The sequence below is a fragment of the Hydra vulgaris genome, chromosome 06 (assembly GCF_038396675.1).
Source record: "Hydra vulgaris chromosome 06, alternate assembly HydraT2T_AEP".
Classification (NCBI taxonomy): domain Eukaryota; kingdom Metazoa; phylum Cnidaria; class Hydrozoa; order Anthoathecata; family Hydridae; genus Hydra; species Hydra vulgaris.
The window spans coordinates 34,829,145-34,847,554 of record NC_088925.1 but is presented as its reverse complement, the minus strand read 5'-3'; the positions used below and the strand labels follow the sequence as shown (position 1 = coordinate 34,847,554).

General features: G+C 29.3%; 1 protein-coding gene across 1 annotated transcript in view; it reads left to right on the top strand.

The window, feature by feature from the left end:
- The first annotated feature begins 5,050 nt into the window (after positions 1-5,050).
- The window catches only part of LOC100200066 (uncharacterized), a 28,778-nt gene continuing 15,418 nt past the window's right edge, over positions 5,051-18,410 (top strand). The window contains exons 1-2 of the mRNA XM_065799942.1: positions 5,051-5,426; positions 12,974-13,160. Of these exons, the coding sequence (XP_065656014.1) occupies positions 5,221-5,426; positions 12,974-13,160 (393 nt within the window). The 5' untranslated portion in view covers positions 5,051-5,220. The remainder of the gene's footprint in view (positions 5,427-12,973; positions 13,161-18,410) is intronic.

The window sequence follows — 18,410 nt, the reverse complement described above, 5'->3', positions numbered from 1 at the left end:
CGTAAAAAACTAAAAAAGATACGCATAAAAAATACATTAATGTTTGAGAAAAAAGCAAACGAATTAGGTAGTGTAAATACCAGATTCTCATCAGGAAATGGTTATGGTATTGACCCTTTTGAGGGGGTCTTTACCCTGGTATTATGACGTTTCGAATGTTTAATTCACCAAATTCTAAAAACTCCCGTCGGAGTCTTATCATCGAAATCAGTATAAAAAACCCATTCCGACCCATTCATCTCTATTACGACAAAACAAAACCTCATTCTTGCTTGTTAACCTTATAACGATTAGCCATCTTCATGTTGTTTTTTTTTATATACAACCTACAACTTCTCAAGTCTTCACTTAACCATTTCCTACTATTTTTACTTATTTTCTATTTTAAAGCAACTCATAACTTACTAATGGTTGTTTGCAATCTTGTTGGAAGTAAATTAGAGTTTGAAAATATATAAATATAAGCCAGTATTTAATAAATAATAAATGTAAGCATAAAATCATAATATATAAAGCATTATAAATTTTTTTCTAGCACCGGCTATCAATCCCTGCTAAATCTTATAGTTTAGGAGCCAAGGCCGGGTTTGAAAAAAGTCTCATTTTTAGCCGGGGCCTTACTATTAACAATCGGAGGCTGAATAAGCGCGAATTTACATAAGTGAAAACTAGCATAAGTGCTAAGTTAGCGAAATCTAATTGAAGTTGACATCGATAATCTTAGAAAAAAACTTATTATAAGTAATCGAAATAAATTAATTTCAATTATAAATACAATTATATTTCTTGGCCGCAACGATATTGCTTTTCGAGGTCATCATGATGACAGAAGTATCATCCAGAGATCGGAGAAACATGTAAAGACAACATTGGTATAGGTAACTTTGTAGAGCTTTTAAATTTTTGTATTGAAGCAGGTGATAAAGTTCTTGAGCACCATATTCGTTCTGCTCCTAAAAATGCAAACTATATATCTAAAGCCGCACAAAACGAATTTATTAAATGCTGTGGAAAATAATCGAAGAAGTTCTATTTAAGGAAATTAAAAACCCAGGTTATTTTTTTATCTTGTGTGATGGAGCCTCTAATTGTTCTAATGTTGAACAGCTATCTCTAGTTATAAGATACATTGACTGTGATAATATTATTTGTGAAGACTTTCTACGGTTTATTAAATGTAAATCTGGTACAACTGGTCTTAGTCTTGCGCAAAACATAATTTCTGCAATTGATGATCTTGGTCTTGATATCCACAAATGTAGAGGTCAAGGATATGATGGTGCTAGGGCAATGTCTGGTAAATTAAAAGGTATTTCATCTAGAATTAAATTTATCAATTCAAAGGCAATTTTTGTTCACTGTGCATGCCATAAACTTAATTTAGTTGTTAGTAAATTATGCAATGTTCAAAGTGTTAGAAATGTTCTTGATCAAATCAAAGATTTATCTTTTTTTTTTAACTTATTACCTAAACGTGCCAGCTTTCTTAATAAATTCATTTTTCCTAGTCAAGCAAAATTAATTGATACTTGTCGAACTAGATGTGTTCAGAAACTTAGATGTCGGGATGTTTTTTTTTGATACTACATATCCGTTTTTCATTCAATGGAAGAAATGGCATATAATGAAGGTAAAAGTTATAATATTGATACTTCTTCAAAAGCTTCATGTTTTTTAAACCTTATAAATAATTTTTCTTTTATTGTAAGTTTAGTTTTAACAAAAACAAATAATGGACTATTTCAATGCCATCACTGTTGTTCTCCAAATAAAGTGATGTATCACAACAGTACAATCAAATAAATTGTTTAAAAACTCAAATTTTAGATTAAAAAAAATATATTGATGTCTATCATAACGAATGGTACCTAATTGCTCTTAATCTAGCTGAGACTCTTGATATTTCAGAAGTTAAACCAAGGCTCTGTGGCAGACAATTTTATAGAGATAATTATCATTCTGACACAGTTTCAGATTATTTAAAACAATCCATCACATCTTCTCTCTAGATCAATTAATTTATGAATTAGAACGTAGATTTGATGAAGGTGAGATGAAATTTTTGCATTTTTATATATCGGATATGCCTTATCCTACATCAATTCATGCTGAATTAGATTTGTGGAAAACATTTTGGAACAACCAATATGTGATCCTCTTCCACTATTACTTCCACTATTACACTATTACTTTAAAGTCTATTGATATGAGGGTTTTCCCAAACATTAGGGAAAGTTTTTAATAATGGGAACAATTCCAATTACTTAATGTGAATGTGAGAGGAGCATTTCTGTTATACGCAGGCTAAAAACCTATATGCAAAGCCGCGTGACAGAGTCAAGGTTTAATTCTTTAGCTTTGATGTTTATCAAAGAAATAATGCCTGAGAAATAAATATCATCAAGAAATAATGCCTGATGTAGAAAGAGTTTTAAATTTTTTTCTGTTTTAGGGGAACGATTCTTAGAGTTGATTTTATTTAATATTAATTCATTATTTTCTTTTCTGCTTATTGACTAAACTCGTGTATTTTATTTTATTTTATATTTAAGTTTATCTTATATTATATATTCAGTGAAAATTAGAAAAACAAACATAAAAAATTAAAAAAAAAACTATATAAAAAAATTTAGCATAACTATCAAGAAAAGGAAAGAATCCAGAAATGGAGGGCTAACCTAAGGCAACAATATTAATACTTTACAGAAACTGCCTATCAAAAAAAAGAAAGAATACAGAAATGGATGGGTAACCTAAGGCAACAATATTAGTACTTTACATTAACTGCCTATCAAGAAAAAGTAAGAATCCAGAAATGGAGGGCTAAGCTAAGGCAGTAATACAAATAATTTACAATAACAGCTTATCAAGAAAAGGAAACAATCCACATGATAGTTTACAGATGGAGTGTAAAGTCCTATGGCCTACCTTCTCGTTAGTGCACTTCGTTAAATAAGTTAAACTAGTAAAAAATGTCTAATTTATAAACAGATCATTTTTATTAGTTTTATTTTTTATGGGTAATTGAGAACAATGCCAAATAAGTAATAATAAAGTACAAATGCCGCTTTGATGATGAATCGCCAAAATATAGTCGGCGATATTTTTTTGCTACCTTAACCCCCCCCTTCCCTTACTGGCCCGGCGAAAGGTTTACAAAAACCACTATATTTTGGCAACAATTTGCCGACTATACTTTATATATATATATGTATATATATATATTTATTTAAAAAAGTCAGCAAATTTGGACTTGCAGTAAGCAAAATTGGAACTTTAATAGGTACTCGGCAAATAGTAATAAACAAGGTTCAAGTTTTTTTTAGTTACTTAGTTTTTTTAGTTACTAGTCGGCAAAAGCAAATACGTCACCCCCAATCTCTTCGGGACGGCCTTGCAAATACAATATATATGTGTGTGTGTGTGTGTGTGTGTGTGTGTGTGTGTGTGTGTGTGTGTGTGTGTGTGTGTGTGTGTGTGTCAATAGCTACAAAGCTGCGATAATCAGATATAATTGTAATGTCATAATGTTTAACGGAATATGCCCGTTCCGTGTGAACCAATTTATTACCAATTTATTTGATATAGTGGTTTAATAATAGTTTATTATTGTTCTGCACTCTAACAATGTATTAGTTTTAATAAATAAATAGCTTACGGTCTTCTAGCCATAAATCGTACTTTCCTAACAATTCAATCAAAAACCCAAAAAATTTTAATTTTTGATTAAAGCACTCAATGCACAATGCCAAAAAAGTGCTAATTTTCCTTCTACAAAAACCTGCACAAATGCAATGTCTCTTTTTGGACTAGTTTTTGTGTTTCCTTATCAATTATCACTCGTTCCTACTACCAATTTTCTAGCTCAAGCCAAACAACAAAAGCAAGAATATGTTTACCATTCATTTTTAAGCACTCACCATTACGTAACTTGATGAATCCCTCTGAGAAACGCCGCTTTTCAAAAATCTCATCTTGCGGATACTTTGTTGATGAATCATAAAAAGGTACTTTTTTAACTAAGTGAATACGTTCTTTATCACTAATGGAAGATGGCTGTAAACCCTTACCTTTCCAAAATAAGTTGATATTTTGGAAAGGTAAGGGTTTACAGCCATCATTTGCATTGTTTGAACCTGTATCTTCCGTGATTTCTTTTTGTAAATTAGTCTTTGGCCACTTAATTGACCACTTTGTTGACCACTTAATTGACCACTTCATTGACCACTTCATTGACCACTTCATTGACCACTTCATTGACCACTTCATTGGCCACTTCTTCTAATGATATTTAAAAACTACTTTGACCAGATGCTGGCGATTGGAAAAGTTATGTTCCTTCTTCATTCTGAGTACTTGAACTTGAATTCGAATATATTTCTTCCATAACTTATATTACTTTTTAATTCGTTTAACAACGAATTCGTTTAATAAATTGTAGATATTTATCTATCAACGTTTAAAGATTTTATATAACTATTAAACCCTTTTTGGAATTGCGATGAAGAATTTATTTAACTATAAAACCTCTTTGGGAATTGCGATTAAAAACAACTTTCTTTTTGTAAACAAACTTTCATTTGATTACAACTTATCTGGTAAAGTTCAAAGAATAACTATAAAATCCTTAATATTGAGAATTGCGATTTAAAGAATAACTATAAAATCCCGAATATTGAGAATTTTGAGAATTGCGATGAAAAGTAACTATCTTTTTGTAATAAAACTTTTGTTCATAGAATGTTCATAGAATTCAATCAATATTTGAAGCATAGCCCTGGCTAGGCTCCCCCTCACCCACTAATTAGGGGGAGGGGAGGTAGGAATTTTAGGGGGAAAAAGGAAACCCCTGTAGGAATTGCTATGATTTTGGGAAACCCGTATAGGATTGCGATGAAAATAACTTTCTTTTCGTAAACAAACTTTAAAAATATATCAAAAAAATTTTGTGCAACTGAGAGGCCCACACGAATCGGAGGCCCTAGACGGCTGCCTAGTTTGCCTAGGACAAAGTTACCTCATGTTATGAAGCTTAAAGAGCCGCAACAAGGTCCGCTGAAAATGTTATAAACAGAATCAAACACGAAAGAAAAAAGCAACAAAACAAAAACACGAATGCATGCTTTCATTGATTTTCTTCAGCATAGTAAATAACCCGCAAAAGAATGCGAGTAGCAAGTGATATTTAAAGGTAAATTTTATGGTATAATATAACTTAAAATGGTTTATTTGAATAATATCAATCATTTATCTATAAAGAACGGAGAAAGTTCAACAATTTTAACACAACCGACTTTTGTATATGATGAAAAAGAAAAAAAAGAAGTCATACTAAATCAAGGAGATGGCTTACTAGATGCTGGAAAATTGACAAAATGTAAAAATGCTGTGTGTTTTATTTACTGCAACTCAGAAGACAGCATAAGGTATTTTATTAACATACCTCGTATCTATTAAATTTAAATATATCGTCGATATATTTAAATTTACCTCGATATTATCGAGGTAGTTAGTACAATTTTTAACATACCTCAGTTATTTGCATTATTTCAATGTAATAATAGTTGTTTTTTAATGACAATTATGATATGATATGAAACACCCTAAGTAACAATTCATAAGTAATAATAAAAATTAGGGGTGTTAGACTAAAATTTTTTTCTATATCTATTACTTTAAATAAACTTTTTTACAATTCTAATGCATTGAAAATTGGAGACTTTTATATAGCAACAGAGTTGCTTATTTTAATTTTTTGTAAATGTGACAAAATATTTTAAAAAGCTAAATAACTTCTACACAGATTTAAAATATCTAGTGAAACTTGGGTCATTTGCGTGTTGTATTTATGTGTTGAAGTATATGAAGAATATAAAAAATCTTCAAAATAAATCAATTAGAATTAGTTGTTTTCAATCAAATAGGTTTAACACAAACATCTTCTAGAGTCAATTTACAATCAAAATTTAGAAAATATCTAATATTCCTACTGATTTTTTCCTACTTCATCCTTCAGCCAATATTATTGTTGTTGGTGACTTTATTGCTCACCACACTGAATTGATTGGCTCTGCAGGTGTTAAGGCCCATAACCTTTGCCTCTCTCAATCTCTAAAACAAATAGTCAACTTTCCAACTTGCTTTCGAGACAATTCTATTCATTTATCTTTCTCTACTCAACTTATGTCTTGTTTCTAATCCTAGTCAGTGCTCAGTTTCTCCATATTCACCTTTAGGTGCTTCTGATCACAGTTTCATTTCTCTATAAATCTCTTTTTTTTTCATCATCAGAATCCGCCTATCATCTTACCTCTTACAACTACTTTAAAGCTGGCTGGGACTCTTACCATGACTTTCTTTGTGATGGCCCTTGGGTAGAAATTGTTTGTCTTCCTGCTGAAAAATGTGCTTTATTTGTAACTTCTTGGATTCAGGTTAGCATGGAATCTTTTATTCCCTCTCAATGATTCCAAGTCAATCCTCACTCTTCTCCATGGTTTTCTTCTCATTGTGCTGCTGCAATTTCCAATGTAAACATTACTTATATATCTGTTGTCAAAACAATTCTCCAGAAAACAGACATCTATTTACTATTTCTAGAAACCATTGTAAAAGGTTTTGTCTAACACCAAAGCCTGTTATTCTCAGGTCACAAAATCTTGTATTTTATCTCAAAAATTAGGCTCCAGAGACTTTTGGAGAATCCTTAACAGTGTCTATAATTAGGGCAAATCTATTATTCCACCTCTTGTATGGTTCAGATTTTGTTACTCTTACAGACAAAGCTGAATTGTTTGCTAAGAACTTTCCATCAATCTCATCTCTTGATTTCACTAATCACATCCTGATTAGCCAACAAACAGGTTGATCTAGTGTTTGACATTCTTATCACTCCAGCTTCTGTATCTAAAGTGATTTCTTGCTTTCCGGACAACAAGCTGTAGACTTTTTACAGATTTCAGTCTGAACAATATACCTGTTATAGTCTTGCAGAAGTGTTCTCTGAAGCTGTCATCTATACTTTCAAAATTTTTTAACAAGTGCTTATCAGAGTCTTGTTTTCCAGCTTGCTGGAAAGCGACTGATACTGCTCCGTGGTACTAAAACAGGTCTGGGTTCGTCCCTGCTAAGATACATTTTTATTTTAATGACAGTCTTTATTCTTTACTAATGACTATGTATTTTTCTATATAAAATAAGACAAACTAGTATATAAAAACTTGTATTTTGAAGGACAAAAGAATTACTTTGAAAACTTTTAAATCCTGGCTATTACTAAATAATTATTAAAAATTGTTTAAAGTATTTTAAACATTTTTTAACTATATTTAGTAAATTTTATTTTAGTAGTTATTAATATTTTAAATAATTAGTAAATTATTAAACAACTTTATATTAATATTTACATTACATAATATATTTACATATATTAAATCACATAATATTTGTAAAATTAACAAAATAGTTTTATGTTCTTATATACAAATAACTATTTGAACAAAAAACATAAGCATTTGATAAACGTATTTACTATTATTTTAATTTTAAAATTTTGATTTACAATATTAGCAAATCTGTTTATTTAAGTTTTAATAAAGGTTAATTTTTAAAGTGATTTTAAGGCGCCTTTTAAATTAAAGATAATTAAAGAAGAGATATTACAGTAAACATAATTTACAAAATGATATATTTTTTTGATTAAAAAACATATAATATTTTAAAAGACATTAAATTTTAAAATTATATAATATTTTTTATTCATTATGTATAATTTAAAAAGTTATGTTTAATAAATACATTTACTATGGGTTATTTTAAACAGATCTTAGTAAAACTTTTATTAAGTTATTGTATTCATTATTTTTATAATTTTAAAAGTCAAAAAGAAAAGAAACAAAATTTTCTGAAAAAGTTTATGTTTCGTTTTTTTGTTTTCCTCACGTAAACTAAAATAGCAAGCTAAAGATCAAAAGTTTATTTATTTAAAAATTAAATTTGCGCAATAGTTATTAAGACAGAAATTTTTTACTTTTGTTCATTTATTATCAAATGCAGTTTACTCTTAATTGCCAAATAACATAAGTTAACTTTACTTTGGGTATTAAGACAGAAATTTTTTACTTAAGTTCATTTATTATCAAATGCAGTTTACTCTTAATTGCCAAATAACATAAGTTAACTTTACTTTGAATGGATATTTTAAAATCGTTTTATCTTTCAAAAAAGTACATTTTTTATAAATTCCATTGTTATAAAATTTTGCAACAAGTTTTTAAAATTAAGTTTTGTAACGACTTTCATTTTTATAAAACTAACGTTCATTTAGTAACTGAAGTTACGTCACGTAATTACGTAAAAAAGCTATTTCTTTTTAATTCATTTTATTGACCAAAAAAAAAAAGAAGGATCTAAAATAAACTGAAAATTGTTTATATAATAATAATTTTGGGGCGCTGATACTGCTCCGTGGTACTAAAACAGGTCTGGGTTCGTCCCTGCTAAGATACATTTTTATTTTAATGACAGTCTTTATTCTTTACTAATGACTATGTATTTTTCTATATAAAATAAGACAAACTAGTATATAAAAACTTGTATTTTGAAGGACAAAAGAATTACTTTGAAAACTTTTAAATCCTGGAACTTTGCCGATGCTTTTCTAATTAAAACTATCACAGAAAACGAGAAGATTTATGTTATTAAAATCATATGTAGTTTGTGTGATCTTCATCAAAATAAAATTTTATCCAAAACCAATGGTAAGGGTACCTGCCCTACAGTTTATAAATGATATAAATGTTTAAAAATATACTAACATGTTAAAAATATTTTAACATGTTAGTATATTTTACTTAAGTTGGTATATAAAATTAAATATCGTTCAATAAATAAATTAAATTTTTCTTAACAAAGATTACCTCATATTTATTCTCCTTTTTTTTTTTATTACTTTAAATTAAATTGCTTGCAAATGAAAAAAAAGAGTTTGTAATTATACAGAGAATGAAAATACTTTTGAGTTTGTTTATAAGTTAAGGAACTTAATATTGCGTATAAGTATGTGAGAAGTTTTTTGTTTTGAGAATAATTAACAAAAGAGTTTGCAGAATTAAGACATATTTAATTTAATTTTTTTTTGTTAAATAAAATTTAATTGTTAAAAAGGATTCTTCTCTATAGCTCTGTGTTTCTTTGTGATTTGTTTAAATATTAAATATCTAAACAAATCACAAGTATACAATAACATAAAATATTTATTCATTAAATTCCTGGCATTTTAACTATGTATCAAAAATATTCTCAAAACAGACCTTAAACTTTTTTATGTTTTTATATAATGCTAAGCAACATATATTTAAAAATATGCTTAAAAGCCTAAATTATTCTTTGCTAGTCAAAAAAAAATTGTTGTTCAAGTAATTGACAAGGGTTTTTGTTTATCAATGTGTTAATAATCTTTGTTTACTCCCGAAATTTTTTAAAATAAAAAATCATTATTTTTTTTATTCAATAATGCAATTACAAATTTCAAAAATAATGAATATATATATATATATATATTTACTAAATAATATTGAACTAAAATTAATATTAAAATAACAATTGAAAACATAAAAAACTTTTTATAACATATTTATATTTACAACGTTTATACATTGTTTTAGTTACTTGAGTTAATTGTTAAATTAAACTTGTCTGCAGTTATTTATTTATTGCAGTAGTTAAAACACTTAACGTCTATAAAAAAATTAAAGATAGTTTTATGACGTCAAATATCGCGTTAAGCTAATGCATTAAGCACTTTTTTTAAAAAACAAGGCCTGCAATGCGTTTCTGCACTTTGTCTAAAAGGAAAATGACATCATTAGAAGATCTGCCCCAGATATGGCAACAGTATTCCATACAAAGACAGATTTGAGACACTGGAGTAAGAAGGTGTTAAGCACAATAAAGAGATGCAACCTTAGCAGATGCTAATTTTGCAATGGATTTGATATATGGTTTTTAAGAATGATCGGAAGTAAGGCTTAATCCTAGAAGATTAAGGGTAGATGACTCATCGAGTACATTACTGTTCATAAATATAGGAAGATCTAAATTATTGCAATAATGATTGGCTAAAAAAAATTGGTTTTTATCTGATTTAAGGTTCACCAGCCACTGAGCCTCATGCTGTAGCAGAAGTGAGATCCTTCTGAAGTGGTGCTAAACAAAAGTACATAAAAAAATAGATTTAAGCTTAGTTTCTTGACAAATGGGTGAATTCTTATGAATGTAAATGCCCAGGCCAAGCATGTGACTATTGGAGTCTTTATGAATTAAAAGAAGATAACCATCAACACTAAGATCACAAGATAAGACAGCCAAACTCAAATTAGTCTCACAAAGAGCAAGTAGGTCCGGTGAACTTTCAAGAGATAAGACTCAACTGAAGAAAAATTACTTCGAAGACCACGAATATTAGTGAATGATAGGTTTAGAGAACTTGGTGATGACGATGGTTTTTTGTGTTTTATAGCTTTTGGTACTTAATTCATTTTTAAATTTGTTAAAGAACTTTACTCAAAGCACAGATAGTATTCAGTACACTATTTAATAGTCCAAGCAATCGTCTTATTACTATTAATAAATCCTAAACCGTAACAAAGAGCTCCAAATGTGGCCTAGAGAATACACACCAAAAGTACAAACAGGGACACCATACATGCGCAACATGGTACTGCTAGTACTCTGATATTTTTCAGCTGTTGATGGAATCAGCCTCTCTGAGAGCTACCACAGAGTTCGGAAACCTGACTACCAGCCGGCCTTAGAACTATAAAACTGAGTTTTAGAGTACCCTCATTAGGAGATAAGAGAATGAGTTGCCTAGTAATCAAAACAGAGATACAAGCAAAACCCATGCATTGAGTCAAGAAGATCCAGCATTCAACATCCTAAACTGGGAACAATGTATTATAAATACATCTGCGCCAGCCTAATAGATAAAGAAGGGGTGCCAGTCTGGTCAACAGATAGAATCTGTTTACCCAGTCTTTGCCTAGGAGATCTTCTACAAAACAGTAGTTGGATGCGTTTAACATCTGCCCAAGATGAGTATTTTTATTGAGACACCATCTCTAGCCTTTACTCAACCAAGAGCCCTAAGACAGGGGGTTTTTCAAGTCAGAGTTGGCTTCTCCTAGCCTTTGCCTAGAAAACTGTATCCTACAAGGCAGCAGGATATGAAGCAGGTTGTACTGGGTTACATGTTACTAGTAGCAGGATAACCTGACCGGACCAGTTGTATATATAGTTGATTAAATATATATATATATATAGTTGATTAAGTTGTATATAGTTGATTTTTTATATATATATATATATATATATATATATATATATATATATATATATATATATATATATATATATATATTTATATTTATATATATATATATATATATATATATATATATATATATATATATAAATAAATAGTTGATTAAATTATATATAGTTGATTAAGTTATATATAGTTGATTAAAGTGAAATATTTCAAAAAAAATTTTTTATAATGTTTCAAAAAAGCTTCATCAAAGTTACAGCAAAAAAAAAATTTTGTAAATTCACTGTTTGTGTACAATTCATATAAGTTTTTCGACTGCTGTTTTTTTAAGTGTATCAAGAATATAGATCAAACCATAAAACATTAAAAAAATCAGCACAGAGAAATGTGATGAAATATAACAAAGGTCTTTTGAACATCATGATAATAATAAAATATAAATGTAGTTTTATCAAGTGGGCATGAAATTGTCATATATAAAATTTGTATTTATTGTTTAGATACTACATCTTTATGTTGAGCTTTTTATCCGTGGTATACTATGTCGCCCACTGTGCATAAAATACTTAGGCATGGGCCTTGAGTAATAGTGCATGCAATCCTACCTGTTATCAACAGACTTATGCCAACATCAGATCCATATCTGAGAAGTATAAGAGCCAAAGCTTCCAAAAAAAAAGCAAACCTTTAAACCTGTAACTATGGAAATGTTATTGTGTTATGAAGAAAACACCACTAAGAAAAAACAATGTTGATAATGCCTGCAAATCAGACAAAAACAGATAAAGTGCATCTTCAAATTAGATTTCATATTTTAAATTTATTGAAAATTTTTTTAAGGTATTGAATATAAATTTACGAGGTTTTTTTGTTTTTTCATTTTTTCCACCTTTTTATTATGAGTATTATCGAAAGGTAGAAAAAATTATTTCATAAAAATATATTTCATAAAAATATATTGTATTTTAAAAATATATAGTATTTATAGTCAAAAATATATAGTATTTTTGACAATGAAATGGTTTTATAAAAATAAGGTTTTAAAAATGTATTATTTACAATGAATTTAAGTCTGAAATTTAAAGTGATGGTTGTTATTAAACAAAGTATGTAAAATCACATATTCTATGTTCACGCTCAATGACCTTTTGTTATATTTTACCACATTTCTCCAGGCTGATTTTTTCAATATATTATGATTTGATCTATGTTCTTGATACATTTAGAGAAACAGCTACCAAAAAGTACCATAAATGTATTTTTATGGAAAGTACAAAAAAATGAAATTTACAAAACAATTTATTTTTCTACGGTAACTTTGGTGAAGCTTTTTTGAAACATTAAATTTTTTTGTTTAAATATTTCTCTTTAATGAAATATATTTATGTTTTTATATTTATAAATATACTTTTGATACTTCTTAGATATATATTTTTAAATACTTCACTTTATTTAAAAATAAAATTTTGCAGTAACTTTAAATAAACTTTTTTTGTTGCAGTAACAATAATGAAATAATTTTGATCAACTTTTTTGATCAAAATTATTTCATTATTGTTACTGCAACAAAAAAAACATCATTTTAGTATTTTTAGAAACTTTTTGTGCTAGAAATGTTAAAAAACATGTTATTTATTTCTTTAGAAGAGGTACTGGTTTTTTTGCACATATTTTAATAAACAACATTAAAAAAAAAGTAATAGTCACAAATAACCATGTTATCAATTGCAAAGAAGATGCTGCTTGTGCTGTTGCCCGCTTTCATTTTGAAGGAGATCTTCCGGGAGCTGATGTTAAGCTAAATCCAGAAAAACTCTTTTTTACTGATGCGGTAAATATTTTAATTTCTATAATTATTAGCATTAATTTTAGTTATTGTTTATGATAATTATATTTTTAAATGAATATTTAAAAGATTGTCTAAATTATTTAAGTAAACAGTATAAACAAGCTATTTATATACTAATAAATTTGTATTATTAGTTAATAATTTTGAATTTACAAATTAATAAATAATTTTTTTAAATGTTTGTAGTAGTAATAATAACAATACGCAACAAATTTATTATTGCTCTGCAATTGAAAATATAAATGTTACACATGGATGAGTTTTCCCAGGAATTCCCGGAATTCCAAAAATTCGTTTTTATTAAAAGTTTACAAAAGTTTTTGTTGTTAATAATTACGATCAAGAAAAAAAAAATTATAAAATAGAAGTTAGAGTTTATCTGACATTTATGAGACAGAAATTTTAAAAACAAGTTTGCTGGAATTGGCTTCAAGAGAAAGATAATAATGAAGAGTATTCAGCCTATATAAGAAAGATAGATTAGTAAGTTTGTTACCTAGCTGAACATTTAAATATGTTCAGTTAGATTCCTAACAGTTAGTTCAGTTAGGAAACAAATTACTTTCATCATAATTATATATTATTTGATTTGATGTTTTATTAAGTCTGAAATACATTGTCAAAATTGCGCAATGATTAAGTCAAACAAAGCTATACCATTGTCGTTTTTTTACAAATATTTAAAAAACATGCATATTGCCATATGGCACTCTAGATAACGTGCATAATGGCAATACTTGCACATATGGAGTGAAGTCTACCATTAAACCTGTTGTAAGTTTTAGAGACCGGACATCAAATGCAGAAGCAAATGGCGCTCGCATTTATTTGTGATCACAATCCTCCAATATCTTTAACACCCCATATGATTGGAATCAAAAAGGATTAGATGAAGCTTTTCATGCTGAGCTTGTTTTTAATATGAAAATAAAAATGTTTTCCTTTAACATAGATTTGTGCTTCTCTGCTAAAAATGAGAAGGTTCTTAGTATACTTGTTGCATATTTTTGCAACAAAGTTAATAAAGTTGTATTAAAACACTATGCATTATTATCCCTTATTATGTTAAACACTGAAAGTTTTTTTAATGCTGTTATTTATTTATTTAATTAAGATAATTCCATTAAGTAATCTACTTTCTGATTTATCAGATTCTATAAATGAGGGGAAAATTCAGTGGGTTTGCGACATGATTAAGAAAAGCAGTTTTTCACTTGATGTTAATAGTGATATTTGTCATCATGTACACAATGTTGTCAAAAAATTCAATTCTTTTTTTGGCAAGGTATTTGAAAATTTACTGGATGATATTTACATTGATTTTAATTTTAGCCCAGATCTTCATACATTTCTGAAATTTTTTTGTCAAGTTACAGGTTTCACATACAACACTCCAAAGCAAAGGGTCTCTCATTGGGGGTTGTCTGTTTTAGATTGCACTCCTCTGCAATGCTTGAGATGATGTCTGCTTTTACCTTAATTTATTCTACTTACTTATCAAAACTAATCAAAAAAATAAAATGTCAAATTCAGCAGAAAAAACTGACAAAGAAAAAAACTGTGCAGAAAGAAAAGCTAGAATTGTTAAAAGTTTATTTTTCCGGCGTAATGAAACTTTATATTGTACTTTATCTTAATTTGTACATTGAAGTTCTTCCTATTTTTAAATCATTTATTTTAACTTTTGAACAAAAGAACTGTTAGTCTATCAAATTTATGATGAGCAAATTGAACTGGTAAAAACAATTTTAACTTATTTTATTAAGCAAAGATGATAAAAAATATAACAGTAACAAAGTTGAAATTTTTAAACCTAAAATTTTTATATGCCTTGGAAGTAAGGCTGAAAAATATTTGTTAAAAATAATTATTCGAAATTCTGACTTCAAGTCATTGTTCATTAAAACCTTCCTAAAAACTTACCTTGAATCATCAGTTTACTTAATAAATTTCATTTTAACAACCCTTTATTGAAACGCCTCTCTGCAATCAACCCAGCATCTCAAGGTCACAAATTTACAGAGAGAATGCTAAAAAAAATTTAAATTTTTTTTTACTGTAAATATAAATAAGTATTTAAATGATATATATATCATTATTAAACACCATTATTATACCGTTGTCGTTACGCTTTACAGATTGTGTAAAACTGAGATATTACATTTAGTTTTAAGGAATTTTAAAGAAACATAACTATTCAGTAGTTTTTAGTTTATCCCTTTATTTATCCCTTTACCAATGTTCCAGAATTTACCTATATACCTTTGTTAATTTGTTGATTGTGAAGTTTTCTAGATTTTTTATAAAAATAATTTTCCAGGATTTTTATAGAAAAAAGTTTCTAGGGTTTTCATAATGGCTAAAACTCAGTATAAATTAGTTAGAATAATTTTGTCATTTAGAAACACTGCAGCCTGCACATGATAAAACATATTTCAAGATCCAGCTTTAATAAATAAGGTTTTGATAAGCGACCTCAAATTACTTTAAAAATTAACATTTCATTCAAAAATTTAGTAGTATGTTTGTAATAATAGAATTAAATAAAAATAAGTAAATAATAAAATTTAGTAGTATGTTTGTAATAATAGTATTAAATAAGAATAAATTTTTTTTTTTTTTTAAACATCTTCGCTTCCAACAAGGCTGCAAGCAGCCACTAATTGAAGTTGGAAGTTACTGGAAGAGAAAAGATGAAGATTGTAGAGCAAGATAATGATTGACGGACGATTTAAAAGATTGCAAATTATATGAATCAGGAAAGCAAGATGAAGGAAGCGAATTCCAAAGAGTTGAAGTTCTAGGAAAAAAACTAGACGAATAAGCATTTTTGGAGCACTTAGGAACAGTCACAGAAAAAGGATGACACTTAATTGAATGACGAGTAACACGAGAATGAATTTTAGTAGATGGCACAAGAGACGCTAGCTCTTTAGAGCAGTGCCCATTATAGTATTTGTAGAAAAGAGAAAGAGAAGCAACATTACGACGATGTGATAATGGTTGAAGGTTGGCTGCAAGAGCAGGTCCAACTATGTTTACAATGCGTTTTTGCACCTTGTCTAAAAGAGAAAGGGCATCATTAGAAGATCCACCCCAGATATGGCAACAGTATTCCATACAAGGCCGGATTTGAGATTTATAGATATAGAGAATAGAATCCAGAGTAAGAAAGTTAGCAGATGCTAATTTTGCAACCGATTTGATATATGGTTTCCAAGAAAGATTGGAAGTAAGAGTTAATCCTAGAAGATGAAGAGTAGATGACTCATCGAGTACATCACCGTTCATAAATATAGGAAGATCTAAATTATTGCGATAACGATTAGCTGAAAAAAATTAAGTTTTATCTGAATTAAAGTTCACCAGCCACTGTGAGCCCCATGCTGTAGCAAAAGTGAGATCCTTTTCAAGCTCAAATGCCCCCTCCAAGCAATCAGAGGGTGTTGGTTTCTTATCATGACAAGAATAAATGTATCATCAGCAAACAATGCCACCCTAGATGTGAGAATATCTGGAAGATCGTTAATGTAAATTAAAAAGAGTATAGGGCCAAGGATAGAACCTTGAGGAACCCCTGAAGTTACAGAATAAGAAGAAGAGTGTTGTCCATCGAGGACAACTTTTATGCTACGATTGGAAAGGAAGGATTCAATGATCTTAAAGATGTTGCCGGATACACCATAAGAAGAAAGCTTATGGAGAAGACCAGCATGCCAAACTTTATCAAAAGCTTTTGAAATGTCAAGAGCGATGGCCTTAACCTCTCCACCTTTATCTAATGCACGATAAAACCTATCTGTTATTACTGTTAGCAAATCAGCTGTAGAACGATAAGATCGAAATCCATATTGATGGTCAGAAAGTAAGTTATTAGATTCAAGATGAGAAATTAAGTGTTTGTTAATTAAAGATTCAAAAACCTTGCTTATGATAGGAAGAAGACTTATGGGACGGTAGTTAGATGAATCAGATCGCTCCCCAGAATTTTTGAAGATAGGGATAACAGATGCGGCTTTCCAGCAGGCTGGAAAACAAGACTCTGATAAGCACTTGTTGAATAGTTTTGAGAGTATAGACGATAGCTCCGGAGAACACTTCTGCAAGACAATAGCAGGTATGTTGTCTGGGCCACAAGCTGTAGAAGAGTCTAGGCAGGAAATCACTTTAGATACAGATGCTGGAGTGATATGAATGTCAAGCAATGGATCAACCTGTTTGTTGGCAATATCAGGTAGAATGCAATTAGTGGAATCAAGAGATGATATTGATGAAAAGTTTTTAGCAAACAGTTCGGCTTTGTCTTTAGGTGAGGTGACAAAGTCTGAACCATACAAGAGAGGTGGAATTATAGATTTGCCCTTATTATTGATATTATTAAAGATTCTTCAGAAGTCACGAGAGCCTAATTTTTGAGATGAGATACGAGATTTCATGACCTGAGAATAATGGGTTTTGGCGTTAGACAAAACCTTTTTACAGTTGTTTCTAGCAGTAATAAACAGACGTCTGTTTTCTGGAGAATTGTTTTGCTGATAAATATGGAAGTAACGGTTTCGATTGGCAATCGCAGCAGCACAGTGTGAGGAAAACCATGGAGGAGAGTGAGGCTTGACCTGGAATCGTCGAGAGGGAATAAAAGATTCCATGCCAGCCTGAATCCACGAAGTTATGTAAGAAGCACATTTGTCGACATGAAGTTGAAAGATTTCTACCCAAGGGCCATCACGAAGAAAATCACGGAAAGAATCCCAGTCAGCTTTACTGTAGTTGTAAGAGGTTCGATAATAGGGGTATTCAGGTGATGAAGAAGAATGAGATATTAGTTTTAAAGAGATCAAACTGTGATCAGAAGCACCTAAGGGTGAATGTGGAGAAACTGAGAAAAAGAGAAAGGCAATAGAGTGAAGTGGTGCTAAACGAAAGCACATGAAAGAATAGTCTGTGGATTCAAACCTAGTTTCACGACAAACAGGTGAATTCTTACGAATGTAAATGCCCAGGCTAAGCATGTGACTATTGGAGTCTTTATGAATCAGAGGAAGATAACCATCAACACTAAGATCACAAGATGAGACAGCCGAACTCAAATTAGTCTCACAAAGAGCAAGTAGGTCTGGTGAACTTTGCAAGAGATAAGACTCAACAGAAGAAAAGTTACTTCGAAGACCACGAATATTAGTGAATGATAGGTTTAGAGAAATTGTTGATGATGATGGTTTTTTGTGTTTT